At 56.2% G+C, this 13,455-nt stretch overlaps 5 protein-coding genes and 1 non-coding gene across 6 annotated transcripts; 3 read left to right on the forward strand and 3 right to left on the reverse strand.

Moving 5' to 3' along the window:
- Positions 1-50: 50 nt before the first annotated feature.
- On the forward strand, positions 51-1,375 carry V2A60_010259 (PARP-type zinc finger-containing protein; the record flags this gene model as incomplete). Its single annotated transcript, XM_083261519.1, has 6 exons — positions 51-69; positions 122-257; positions 308-409; positions 461-536; positions 582-662; positions 707-1,375. The coding sequence occupies 6 exons, from the start codon at positions 51-53 to the stop codon at positions 1,373-1,375; spliced, it is 1,083 nt and encodes a 360-aa protein (XP_083117645.1).
- A 388-nt stretch (positions 1,376-1,763) lies between these two features.
- V2A60_010260 (ubiquitin carboxyl-terminal hydrolase) lies at positions 1,764-2,635 on the forward strand (the record flags this gene model as incomplete). Its single annotated transcript, XM_083261520.1, has 2 exons — positions 1,764-2,136; positions 2,265-2,635. The coding sequence occupies 2 exons, from the start codon at positions 1,764-1,766 to the stop codon at positions 2,633-2,635; spliced, it is 744 nt and encodes a 247-aa protein (XP_083117646.1).
- A 1,330-nt stretch (positions 2,636-3,965) lies between these two features.
- Positions 3,966-4,111, reverse strand: V2A60_010261. The gene has a single exon. It is a non-coding gene; the product is annotated as a tRNA-Pro (tRNA).
- A 723-nt stretch (positions 4,112-4,834) lies between these two features.
- V2A60_010262 (carbamoyl-phosphate synthase L chain, ATP binding domain-containing protein) lies at positions 4,835-6,997 on the reverse strand (the record flags this gene model as incomplete). Its single annotated transcript, XM_083261521.1, has 1 exon — positions 4,835-6,997. The coding sequence occupies one exon, from the start codon at positions 6,995-6,997 to the stop codon at positions 4,835-4,837; it is 2,163 nt and encodes a 720-aa protein (XP_083117647.1).
- A 1,137-nt stretch (positions 6,998-8,134) lies between these two features.
- On the forward strand, positions 8,135-8,997 carry V2A60_010263 (pyridoxamine 5'-phosphate oxidase family protein; the record flags this gene model as incomplete). Its single annotated transcript, XM_083261522.1, has 3 exons — positions 8,135-8,242; positions 8,398-8,536; positions 8,597-8,997. The coding sequence occupies 3 exons, from the start codon at positions 8,135-8,137 to the stop codon at positions 8,995-8,997; spliced, it is 648 nt and encodes a 215-aa protein (XP_083117648.1).
- Positions 8,998-9,552: 555 nt separating this feature from the next.
- V2A60_010264 (auxin efflux carrier) lies at positions 9,553-11,354 on the reverse strand (the record flags this gene model as incomplete). The annotated part of the gene is made up of 3 exons (XM_083261523.1): positions 9,553-9,619; positions 9,688-11,017; positions 11,090-11,354. The coding sequence occupies 3 exons, from the start codon at positions 11,352-11,354 to the stop codon at positions 9,553-9,555; spliced, it is 1,662 nt and encodes a 553-aa protein (XP_083117649.1).
- Between the last annotated feature and the right edge of the window lie 2,101 nt (positions 11,355-13,455).

Raw genomic sequence — 13,455 nt, forward strand, 5'->3', positions numbered from 1 at the left:
ATCAGCACCATTTACGCCACGCCCTCCGGTCGTTCCCTCCACCAGTCAAGATGCCACAATATCGCATCGGTAGGTCTGCTTTCCGACGCAGAGCTATGCCTGTCAATTAATTTCTGGCTAGAAATCTCTCCCAACAACCGTGCCGGCTGCAAGGACACGGTGTGCAAGAAAGCCGCCGTCAAGATCACCAAGGGCGAGATCAGGTTTGGCACATGGGTTGAGATTGAAGAACGTGGCAGCTGGTCGTGGAAACACTGGTAAGCTTCTAATCAGCGCCCCAGTTGACCAACCACTCCTAATAGGATAGGGGATGCGTGTCAGGCGAGCAAATGCAGCGTCTGCACGACCAATGCGACAAGGGCGATGGCGAGTGGGACTTTGACGAGCTTGACGGCTACGATGAGCTGGAGTATGTCACCGTTTATGGCCAGACACAAAATTCGCAAGCTAAAAACACTAGGTCCAACTCGGAGGTGCAGGAAAAAGTCCGTCGCTGCGTAAAGCAGGCGCACATTGACGCTGAGGACTTCAAGGGCGTACGTGCTCGCTTCCTTCAGGCTTGCGGTAGCTGACTCTTGCAGGACCCTGAGAAGAACAAGCCGGGCGAGAAAGGTATCCGTCTTAGCGCCAAGGAGAGGGCTGCTCTCGAAAAGAACGATGAGGTACGATCTCTCGCCAGACTCGACGCACTGTGCTGACAATGTAGGATGAGCCCAAAACCAAGAAGCGCGGTCGTGACGGTAAGGCCAAGGGTAAAAAGTCTCAAGCTGATGAGGAGGAGAATGACGAGCCCCCTGCCAAAAAGGCCAAGGCTCCTGCAAAGAAGGCCAAAACCAAAGTCGAGGACGACCAGGACGACCAGGACGACGATGCTCCCCTTACCAAGGCCAACGTTGGCCGTGGCAGAAAGGCCAAGGTTGTCAAGGAGGAGACGGAGGAGGACCAAGCTCAGCCTGCCAAGAAATCAAAGGCGGTCTCAAAGGCCAAAGCTGCTCCGAAAGCCAGAAATTCGAAGCAGGTTAAGAAAGAATCAGGCGATGAGGATGAGGTTCCTCCCGCCAAGACGGCCAAGGCTACCACCAAGGCTGCTCCCGTAGCCAGAAAGTCGAAGCAGGCCGACGAAGAGGAAGACGATGAGAACGACGCTCCTCCAGCCAAGAAAGCAAAGGCTACTCCCAAGGCGAACTCCAAAGCCAAAAAGGCCAAGCAGGCCAGTGAGGATGAAGGTGAGGAGAATCAAGCTCCTGCTGCCAAGAAGACCAAGGCTACTCCCAAGGCCAGAAAGTCCAAGCAGGCCGATGAGGATGGAGACGAAGCAGAGGAGGAGGAGGAGAAGCCCAAGCCCAAGCGTCGCGGTCGCCCTTCCAAGGTATAGTTTGCAGTGTATCGTCAGTGGTTGTACAACAGCCGCCACGACCTTTGTTGGAGCATGGTTGCATACTAGGAGTTGTGATGTAAAGAATATTGGATTGTGAGTGTGGATGCATGGCGAGCGGGAATGTTTGTTACAGGAGTTGAGATATATTGGTAGATGGAAATCGAGCTGTAACTCTAATCAGTGGTATTTGTAGTCGTTGAAAAGACGCGTTGCGTATCTGCAGCTCAGACTGTGCTCCTCGCAGTGGTGTGGCAAGGCAGACGGACAACATGCGTCATTGCCCCACCATCGCGAAGCTCCCAGCTCGGAAGCTCTCTCGTTCAAGCTCCCCTTCCCAGTGTCGAACAAAGCAACATTCCACACAATAGCAGCAGCAGCAATAGCCATGTCCAACGTGAACCCCGACCCCGGCCATGACGCGCCCGCCTTCATCCCCCTCGAGGCGAACCCGCCGCTCATGACGGACCTCGTGCACAAGCTCGGCCTGTCGCCCACGCTCGCCATCCACGACGTCTACTCGCTCACCGAGCCCGACCTGTTGGCCTTTATCCCGCGGCCCGCGCTGGCGCTGCTGCTCGTCTTCCCCATCAGCGCCGCCTACGAGAGCCAGCGCCTGTCGGCCGACAGCCTGGTGGCCGAGTACGCCGGCAAGGGCGCCGCCGAGCCCGTCGTCTGGTGGCGGCAGACGATCCGCAACGCCTGCGGCATGATGGGGCTGCTGCACGCCGTGTCCAACGGCCCGGCTAGAGAGTTTATCGGTGCGTACCATCTCTCGTCTCTGCGGGAGAGTGTTGATCCCCTTTTTTGGCAGCTGTGCTGCGGTGCTGCTGCGGGGTGTTGCTACTATTATCCAAACCTGAGCTAACAGGAAGCCGCCATCGACCAGAGTCCGGCTCGACCCTCGACGAGCTCCTCCAAAAGTCGATCCCGCTCGATCCCGCGCAGCGCGCCCGGCTCCTCGAGCAGACGCCCGCGCTCGCCGCCGCGCACCGGGAGGCCGCCTCGCAGGGCGCGACCGCGGCGCCCGACGCCCAGGACGACGTCGACCTGCACTACGTGTGCTTCGTCAAGGGCGGCGACGGCGCGCTGTACGAGCTCGACGGCCGCCGCAAGGGGCCCGTCCGCCTCGGCCCGCTCGACGCCGACGAGGACGTCCTGAGCGACAAGGGCCTCGCGCTCGGCCCGCTCAAGTTCCTCGAGACGGCGGGCGGCGACCTGCGCTTCAGCGCCGTCGCCCTGGCCGGCACGCTCGACTAGAGGCGGTCCTCGGCCCGGCGCGGCGACGAATGGCGCAGGAACCACCAGTGCGGGGAGCACAAGCGGGCGGCGCACGCAACGGCGGCGCGCAGGCTGACGCCTGGCAGGTTTCTACTGGATTAGATGGCATGTACGATGCGGGGATGTATGTTAACCATGGCATGATTAACGAGGGTCGCGTCGAGCAGTACAGCGAAGCAGGAATAGTGCGTCGCTAAATGATCATTCTTTGCCTTGGATGAAGACGGCCTATATATCTAGGCGCTGCGGTGCTGTAGCAAGCACGGCGCAGGCAGAGACTTTGCAAAAAATTGAGGCTGCCACCAAGGTAGCAGACGTCTGTGAAGCTTTCCTGTTCCCTCACATTAATGAGAAGTATCAAATAACTCGTGGCTTCTGATATCCTACATGACGTGATGTTTTTTCCGCAAAACTCTTTCTTACAGACTCTCTCTTGTCGGCAGATCTACATTGTGGCCCTACCTTGAAATCTTTTTACGGCCTTTTGCCCCGAGGACTGCAATACCATGCCGCTTGCTCCCGGTTCTCGCCCAGTACGCCACTAGACGAGAGCTTGAAACGACGGGCTTAGTACCCAGCACACAGCTGTCACAGCTCTCGAAAGGTGTGTCGGTTTCCATGTCAGGACATTAATCTACTAGGTGTCCTTGTTCCGTGGCATTAGCAGTGCGAGCCAAGCAAGCGTTGGCAGAAGAGTCTCTGCTGAGCGTGGGCCAAGGTCAGCCCGTCGTCCCAACAGCCTGGAGGACAGTGCAAACTAGTATGCCCAGAATCTGTGTTGCTCAACTCTCATTCTCAACTTTTTCCTTCTCGCCCTTTGCAGACAGGACTACGGCCATGGTGGGCAGCGAGCCGTCGAGGGGAACTGACTTACACGGCGAGCGGCATCCGACCGCTTTCTAGCTCCAACGACCGAATTCGCAATGGCAATGCTCGAAACCAGTCAGACTATATGAAATAGCACAGAGAAGTAGAAGCCTTCCTCATATCTCGTAGGCTCGATGCAAGAGATGTACTCCCGCCGAGGCAGCTTGTTGAAAATGTTGCCCAGTTCCAGAATGGTCTGTCCCAGGCACTAGGTAGTTACTAGGTAGTAACAAGGAGTTACCAGACGCCAAACTTCAGTCTCGTCGCGGCACACGTAAAAACGCTAGAACAATGTCTCTCATCAACACAAACCGGGTCATCCCAGCACAACATTCCTTCTACCAAAGTTTTCGCGCGACCGCAAAAAGAAAAAAGCAGGACGTATGCATTCCGTGTGGAATAACTCACGGACAATGAAAAACATCAAAAACAAAAAAAGAACGGGTTTGGCCGGGGATTGAACCCGGGACCTCTCGCAATCAAACTCGGGGTGGACCCTAAGCGAGAATCATACTGTGTCGACTGTTAGCTGTGGTTCTAATGGTCGAATGTATTCAAGGAATGACGTACCCACTAGACCACCAAACCATGCTGGTTGTTGACGGTCGCTTTGTTATTTAATTATATCAATGTTTTCCACTGTGGGTCAGACAAAAAGGTGCGCGTTTGGTAGTGGCTATTAACCTGTTCTGCCAACATGCGTGATGCTCTGAACCCATTGAAGAATGCTGCGCTCGCACTACGGATCCGATGATAGAGTGCAACGAATGGCAGAGTATACCATAAACAACACCGTTTGATAAACACAACTAACACAGACTAATTTCAAGGCGCCCGGCTAGGACTACATCTCCTAACAAGCTTCGCCTACAAGTGTAGGGTACTATTCTGCCCGTAGCATGGTTGAAGTGAGGGCCGCCAATATCCTGCCAATTGGCCGGCAAAAAAACAATGGGAAAACATAGAGCTACAAGAGTACATTGCTCATTGCGACGTTATTATTATGCTTCGAGTGGCTTGCGTAAAACATATTGTGAAAGGCAGGCAAAAGTGACGGCGGTGACCGTCGAACCTTGAGAACCGTGCGATTAATACTTGAATTTGCGTCATAATTCGCATTTGTTCTTCTAAATCTTGAAAAAACATTTCCAGTGCTGCATCCAACGTTTGCCATCAAGTCATCCCAAATAGAAAATCTATATACATACGCATGCAGAATGCCCTCAAACGCCATAGCTTATATATATTTTTTTGTTGACGATTTTCTTGTTTCTTTTTTTTTTTTCGTGAAACCTTTTCTTCTCTTGCCTCTTATTCATCCGTCTTGGGCTCTTCCTCAAAGAGAACGAGAATGGTGCCGGCCTTGCAAATGTCGCCCTCCTTGTGGGCGAGCTTCTTGATGACGCCGTCCTGCGGGGAGCGGATGACCGTTTCCATCTTCATCGACTCGATGACGACCAGAGGGGTGCCCTTGCTGACCGTCTGGCCCTCCTCGACCTCGTTCTTGAGAATCTTGCAGGGCATGGGGGCGGCCACCGAGGCCGACACCTCCTTGAGGCCGAGCGCCTTTTCGTACCACTGCGGGGGCAGCAGCGACAGCTCCGTCTTAACGCCGTGCTGGAAAATGGTCACCTTGGAGTCGTTACCGTCCTCCTGCGGCACAACGGTGGAGTGGATGCGCTCGTGCGAGAAGAGAGAGTCGACTTTGGTGACGGCATCCTCGGTGGTGCGCTTGGCGGAGACGTTGGCGAAGACCTCGGGGGTGTCCTGCCCCTTGCGGCTGATGGAGACGGTGTACAGGTCGTGTCCGGTCTGGGCAACGCTGGCCTCGACAACCTCCCCCTCGTTGGCGCTGTAGCCGTCGAGGACCTTGAAAGCAAGCTTGCGCTCGCTGGTGGCGTTGGGCGCGCCGAAGCCGAGAGAGACGCCGTGAGGACCAGGCTCGTTGGCCTGGAAGCTCAAAACACCCAGGGCCGCTTGGGCAAAGACTTCGCCCTTGATGTGCCGAGGCTTGAAAAGCTCGTCCCTCCACTTGTCAATGAAGCCAGTCTCAACGTCGCCCTCGATAAACGCAGGGGACTCGCACAGACGCTTCAGGAACTCGACGTTGGTGCTGAGACCGACAATCTCGAACTTGCGGAGAGCCGCGGCCAGCTTGGCAATGGCAGTCTCGCGGGTATCGCCGCGGACAATGAGCTTGGCAATCATGCCGTCGTACGCCTCGGAAACAACGCTGCCCGAGCCGAAACCCCAGTCCAGCCGAATATCCTCATCGCCCTTCAAGCTCTCGGCAAGGACGGCGTGAACGAGCTTGCCAGAGTCGGGCATGAAGCCCTTTTCGGGGTTCTCAGCGTAGACGCGCGCCTCAATGGCGGCGCCGCGCTGGGCCATTTGCTCTTCGACCTGGGCTTGGTCAAGGGGAAGCTTCTCACCGGCAGCAATGCGGAACTGCCACTCGACGAGATCGACACCGGTAACCATCTCGGTGACGGGGTGCTCGACCTGCAGGCGCGTGTTCATCTCCATAAAGTAAAACTTGCCGCTGTCCTTGTCCAGGATGAACTCGACGGTGCCGGCGCCGACGTAGCCGACAGCGGAGGCGGCCATGCGGGCCTTGTTCCAGAGGTCCTGCTGGGTCGCGCGATCCAGATCGGGGGCGGGGGACTCCTCGAGGACCTTTTGGTGTCGGCGCTGCACGCTGCAGTCACGCTCACCGAGTGCGACGGTGTTGCCGTGCTTGTCGGCAAAGACCTGGACCTCGACGTGACGAGGGCGCACAATGTACTTTTCAACCAGCATGACCTCGCCGCCCTCGCCAAAGGAGGCCTTGGCCTCGGCGCGGGCACTCTTGAGCTGGGTCATGAACTCGTCCTCGGTCATGACGATGCGCATGCCCTTGCCGCCACCACCGCGGACACTCTTGAGCAGCACGGGAAAGGTGACGTTCCTGGCGTGCTCCAGGAGCTGCTGCTCGCCCTGGTCGGAGCCGTGGTATCCGGGCACGCAGGGAACGTTGGCGGCGTTCATAATCTCCTTGGAGCGGGCCTTGTCGCCCATGTCGGACATGGCCGAGGGCGGGGGCCCGATGAAGACGATGCCCTCCTGCTCGCAGCGCTGGGCAAAGGCGGGGTTCTCGGACAGAAAGCCGTAGCCGGGGTGCAGGGCCTGGATGCCGTTCTTCTTGGCCAGGGCGATGATCTTGTCGCCGTCGAGGTAGCCCTTGGCCGGGCCGAGGCCGAGGGACTGGAAGCCCGTGGAGGCGTGCCACGCGTGGGCATCGACGTCGGTGTAGACGGTGGTGGCGCGGATGCCCATGCGCTCGGCCGTCTTGTTGATTCGGATGGCAATCTCGCCACGGTTGGCAATCAGGACGGACTGGATGGCGGTCGTCTTGGGGACGGCGGCGGCAGTCGAGGAGGCATATCGAGGGAGGGGCCGCAGGGCGAGGCGGCGATTAGCCCTGAGTGAACGCATCGCTGAGGTTGTGGTGGTGTGGTGGAATGGTAAACAGAGAGAGGAGATATTGGGAGGGGGAGAGGAGAGGGCAAAAAATGGAAGTGGTCGAGATGCGGCTCGAAAAATGTCAATGGGGGAACCAGAGACGGCAGATGGTATAATTTCCCCGGATGAGCTTAACCCAATGGCTTCTATTGGGAGAGGTGAGAAAGTGAGAAGGGGAAAAGAAGAGGAAAAAGATTCCGAGTGTCCCCAAGATGCCGCCGTCCGCGACGAGCTACGAGCGCAGTAGCTACGGGGAGCTAACAAAGCCGTCCGTGGGGAGCCGAAAGTAGCCGTTTCCCGCAGAACGGGCTATGGTCGTGTGACGTCTGCCGAACAGTCCAGTGCTGTTGAGCCGTCGTCGATGCGCTGGGCCGCCTTGTGCCGCGGACAGCGACAGGCCAACACTCTGGGTACCTATGTATCCGTACACATTACTCAGTTACCCCGGATTGGAGCATTCTAGGCCACTGCTGGGGCACACCTTTCACCTGGTTGGTGTGTCGGTTCATCTGGCGGGCGGGCGGGTGGTGGCTTGTCGGTAGGTGGACAGACCCTTGGGGGCGAGGGCATATTCCAGACGTCCATCGTGACTCAAAGTTTTTTTTTTCCCAAGAAATAGACAGCAATTCAATCAGAAGCAATAGTTTTTGTCATCTTTTGCATCATCTTTTGCACAGTTTTGAAAAATGCCCTTTGGGTAGCCATATCGCGTTGAGATATCTGGTATTACCCTTATCCCCTGTATTATTAGACACTCTGCAGGTACAGTGGCACAGTGGGTGTACTGCTCGTGTCACCTACCGCTCAGCCACAGCAGGTAGGTGCCTAACCAGCCTGCCAGCCACTGGGGGTCCGCCTCCGATACCTTGTCCGTCAGTCTGTCTCCCAAGCCCTTCCCTTTCCCTCACACTGACGACAGCAGCGGGGGTGGTCTCATCGTCCCATCTTGCCGCCCGCCCCAGCTCCTTCAGCTTCCCAACTCAATCGCTTTTTTTATTTCTGCTATTTGCCCCATCCGCCATTGGCTGCCAGCACCGCCCATCCTTCCTCTCCCGGCCAACATCGCAACCGCTCGAGAAGCAACAGCCGCCGCCCCGTCGACACACGACCATGGACAAGATTCCCCTCAACTACGAAGCCTCCGAGGGCGACACCAACAAGCAGGTCACCAGCACGCTACCCAACGAGGTTGTTCAGTGCCTGGAGAATGCCCGGTTTGTATGCGATGCCCGCCCGCACGCGATCGTGTCTTGGGGGGGAAACCTCCAAGCGCTCCAACACCCGCAGTGCTAACTATTGCATTTGTCTTGATTTTTTGTTTTTGCCGTTCGTCATAGCTTCATCTGGCGACTTGCACCGACAATGTGCCCCAGGTATCGTTGATGAACTACACATATCTCCCGTCGTCGCCGCACTCATCGGCGCCCGTCATCGTCATGACTACGAACCCCGCCTCGCGCAAGACCACCAACATTGTCGCCAACCCCAACGTCTCTCTCCTCGTCCACGACTGTAAGCCGTGCACCCCGCCTCCTCCCCCCTTCCCGCGACCATGCTGAATCCTTGACGCAGGGGTCTCCCACCGCCCGCACGGCCGGCGCCCGTCCGGCGGCTCCCCGGAGCCCGCCCCGCCCTCGAGCCTCGCCACCCTCCTCCTCAACCTCAACAGCTCCGCCATGTCCAGCATCAGCGCCACCATAGGAGGTGCCGCGCGCCTGGCCCCCACGGGCTCCGACGAGGAAAAGTTTTACGTCGCCCAGCACCTCGCCAACAACACCTTTGAGGACGACGGCAGCGCCCTCTTCGCCCCCGCCGGCGCCGCCGACGGCGAGACCGACACGAGCCGATTCGTCGCCGGCGAGGACGTCCGCGTCATCGTTGTCGATATCAAAACTGTGCGCATCAGCGACTTCAAGGGCAACGTGCGCGACTGGGCTCTCGTCCCGACGCAAGCAGTCAACGGGACCGTATAGAGAGCAACCTGCGGCAGATCAAAACCGCAATCAGGAATATTTCATCATTGTACACGGCGCATGGGGGAACCATCCATCAGTTTCAAGTTATCTATACCTGAACTCAGCACAGGTTTGAAAAGAACAAGATTGGGAATACAGATTTGAAAGTCTCTTCGTTTACATTGTTTCATTCTGTGTTAAGATATGGTGTACTAATCGATACAATTTGATCATGCCTGAGGAAACGGCATGTCTGGACAACAGAGGCACAGTAGCACATGAAATCAAACAGCAAACGATGCAGCGATAGTGTTTCATGTGGCATTCAGTAGGGAAACCATACATGTATCTTTTTGTGTGCACAAAACAGTGCCAATTTGCGAAGCGCATGTTTTTCTTCTTCGCGACCCAATCGCAGACCAAATAAACGCCCCGAGTACGAAAAGCAAGCCACGTCAAGCTCAGATGCCAAGAATGAAAAAAAAAAGAAAAAAAAAACCGAACAATGATAATCGTGCCCCCAAATAAAGGAAAAAAAACGCTAATACAATACAGAATGTCTCGTCTTGTAGCTTACAGACGAGCCCACTCAATGACTTCGAGTGCCAGCATGACGAGCATGAGAGTAGAAGGGAGGATCCTGGCCGCATGTTAGTATTCAAGTCACGGGCAAGGTAGACGCGATGCGAGGCAGGCAGTGTTACGAACCAGATGACATAGCTCTGGAAGAGCAGGCGACCCATGGTCTTTTCATACACATTGTTGATCTGGCAAATCTGGGCCAGCTGAAGAGCGCTGGGAGCGCCGACGAGAAGGAAGCAGACAATGACAAAGATGGGGTCGTCGAGGATGCTGACGTTGACGTACTTGGCCAGAAGAGCCAGGATCGGCGTCATGATGATGGTGGGGAGCAGCATGCGACTCAGTAGGGACGCAACGAGGAGCTTGGTACCGATTTCCTCCTCCTCAATGTCGATGCTGTCGGGGTTGGCCATGGTGTTGCGAGCCAGGTTGGCGCCGAGGACGACTAGGATGAGGGGAACAGCAACGCCACCGCTCGACTGGATGGCACTGGTGACACTGTTCTTGACAAACGAGCCCTCCTGGAAGAAGAGGCGCTGCAGCGTCGGGATGGAAGCCACCAGGACGGCGATCAGCATGGCCCACAGAGGGGGGTTCATAAAGTCCCAGAGAAAGTTGGTGACCTTGCTGACGACGAATGTGATGCCACGGAAGGCTGACTGGACGGGGCGAGGAAGCGACTTGAAGATGCGGGCGCGAGTGTTGCTGAGGCTACTTCTCACGCGCCCAAGCGTCTTGCGCATGCGCAGCTGAGCCTTGCCCAAGACACCGGCGGGTGCTTCATCCTCCTGCTCGCTGTCCGGGAAAGTAGCAAAGTTGGGTTGTTGGTGGCCGTTGGAGCGCTTCTTTTTGGGCACGTCCTCGTCATCGGATGATCCGTCTACGGATGCGTGAGAAGCGCCACCAGTGGGAGTACGGCCTGGCGGGTTGTAGTGATCGCTGCCGTCGGCGCTGCTTTCGGCGCTGCTTTCAGCATCATCCTCAGTATCGCCATCAAGGCCCTCGATGAGGAGAGCAGGGGCCGCAGGGTCATCGTCACGGTACCGGCCCTCTTCGGCGCGATCGTCATTGTACTCGAGGTATCGCTCCTTGGGAGCCAAGAGCACATGGTATCCCCAGCTCCAGCGTACGAGCTGGCCGAGCTGCTGGAAGATGAGAAGGTAGAGGATGCCGCGGGCGCCAACCTCGTCGTCGTTATCGCCGGGGATCCTGTCCCAGTGTAGGCCGGCGATTGTCTGCGACAGCGACAGCACGAGCGAAATGGGCAGCGAGTTGGAGTTTCCAAAGACGCCCATGGCAACGACAAAGTTGGAAGCGCGACGGTTGAACCGAAACAGCTTAGCGACAACGACAGCGACGGTCCAGGAGACGAGGGTCTGGATGACGAAGATGGCGGGGATGATGGCGAGGTCGCTCAGCTTCTCGGCGCTGAGCTGGGAGGCGAGTTTCGTAAAGACTGGAACATGAAGAAACGGTTAACACGGAGCTCGCATGGTAAGGAAGTTGTTGTCGATGTATTGGGACATACTCAGACATGGCGTGAAGAGTGAGACGTTGAGGTTGGCGAGAAACTTTTGCTTGTCGGCGTCGAATTGGCCGAGTCGTGCAATAATGTAGCCGGGCAGGCTGACGCAGACGACTTCTAGGACAGCCTCAAAGACAAGGAGGCACAGGTGGGACAGGGACGGCGAAGACTGCCCGCCACCTTGAGCAAAGACTTTGAGGGGCAACTCGTAGGCATCCGTAGCCAGTCGGGCGAGCCTGTACGGCGACGGCGAGGCGATCGCGTCCATGTAGCAGGGGCAGGGGAGATGACGTGTAGCGTTCGAAGTCGTGTCAGACTCGGAAAGCAACGAGATGAAGGGACAAAGATGACGGGAGAAGAGGAATAATAAAAAAGAGTAAGAGCGAAAGAGAGAAGAAAGTATAAAGTGGGATGGGAAAAGGAGCGTCCAAGGGAAGAAATAGTAAAGAGAAGAAAAAGCAGGGTTTGAAAACTGGAGATGAATAGGCCGCCAGGTCGGTGGTCGAAGGCGGCGAGGCCAACGGGGAAGACGGCCTGAAGTGCGCGAGAAAATTAACCTTAAGTGGAACCGCGCACGTAGATGCGACACCAAGGCGACACGGTGCAACAGCAGCAGTAGCACCACCACGACCGACCACCATGCCAGGCAAGGCAAGGCGACTACGACGTATGGCTGCAACGCCACCCACCAGCTGAGTCTAAAAAGGTTCTTTTTTTCGTTTTTACGCTCTCGATTCTTTGAACCTTGCGCATCAGTACGATGCGAGACGAGCTCAAAGACAGGGCTGGTGGTGGTTGGTGGTGGTGGTGCTGCACCAGCCTCGAGCCGCTAGGTGGCAACCTGGCGGAGGCTCATTGCGACGCTTCCAGACGTTAACTACTTAGCGCTCTTCGTTGACGGTTTCGCTTCTTCCTTCTGGGTCTTTTTCTTTCCATTTTTTCTGCCTTTGCCTTTGCTAACATCCAGGTCAAGTACCAAGGGCGATCAAAAACAAAATCACATCGAAACACAGAGCCCTGTCACTGGTACAAACAACTGTGGCTGGAACTTGTATCGTCGTGGCTCTCGCACCATCATCATGACCGACTGCCAAGAAATAGCACGATAGCACGCAAGACAAACCTGTCAGCTGTAACCTTGGGGGGGAATCAACAGGGTAGCGATCCACGTTTGTTCAACGCAATTGAAACGGAGGGAGGGGCCCTCACTGATGCGGCGGCAGCGCTGAACCTTGCAGTCAGTCGGTATTCGTTGTCCATGCTGGTTGCTCCGTCTTCATGCTAGCAAGGTGAGTGACCCCTGCAGAACAGCAGAGAGGCAGCCCATCTAGTGCTCCTTTTCTTCCACTTCCCTTGCAAAATTGGGCGCGGTCAGAATGACTCGCCAGCGCAGCCTGCCGAAGTCCCACATATTTTCGTGCCAGGGGAGGAGATAGGTGGGAAGGGTGGACGCATTGCATGCCGCGATACGGCCAAGCCCAGAAACGATGAGAAAAGCAAGCCACCACCTACGCAGTCCATGATGATACACTGAGCCAATCGATGCAGCCCATTCGAACATGAGCTTCTAGCGTGCGCCACCAGCACGGAGAGGGGGGGCGCCTATCTCTCGCCCCAGAAGGGAGGCTTGGGAACCTTGTGGCCGCCCATCCGCCGTATCAATTGGACCGGAAACCCACCGTGCGATGCTAGCGTTTTGACTCACCCCGGCGGTTGTTAGTTTAACTAGCCCTGCCATCGCCTGCCACATATTACGCAAGCTGCATGTGGTGTGGCTTGTTCGCTATTGCCATTGCCATCCATTTTATACCTGCAGTTTCTGCTATTGCAGCCGTTGTTTCTCTTGGCTGCGGCGCATTTATTAGAGAACGGAAGACTCTTGCCGATCGATAAGCGACCAGGTAATAAAAGAGAAAAAAAAAGCACCGTCCCGTCCCAGAAGTGGACTCTTTCAGAAGTGGCCCAAGATACCGGCCTCACGGCCCAAAGATCTGCTTTCTCATCGAAAATTGCAAGTGAGACCGTATCACGGCAGCTCTATGCGGGCTGGCGGCGGGCTGGAATGCGTTGACTTGAAACCATACTGGCTCTTGCAGACAACGGCGAGTCTAGCATGAGAATAAGCTTGTACCAAACCTTCCGGCGTGATTCCTTTGTGAAAAAAAAAAGACAAAAAAAAAGCCTTGAATACGCATAATTCGATACTTTAACCACTGGCGCTAGCTTCGCAAAGCGATAAGTTTGCGGGGAAGAGCTATACCTGATGCGAAGATCTGGTTTGAGCATGAAGTCTCCTGCCGAAAATACATTCATGAGCCTCGTCCCGAGAAGAGAGACGAGGAGATCGGCATGAAATCTAGCCAAACTTG

The sequence above is a fragment of the Cordyceps javanica genome, chromosome 7 (genome assembly GCF_051103115.1).
Source record: "Cordyceps javanica chromosome 7, complete sequence".
NCBI classification, from domain to species: Eukaryota; Fungi; Ascomycota; class Sordariomycetes; order Hypocreales; family Cordycipitaceae; genus Cordyceps; species Cordyceps javanica.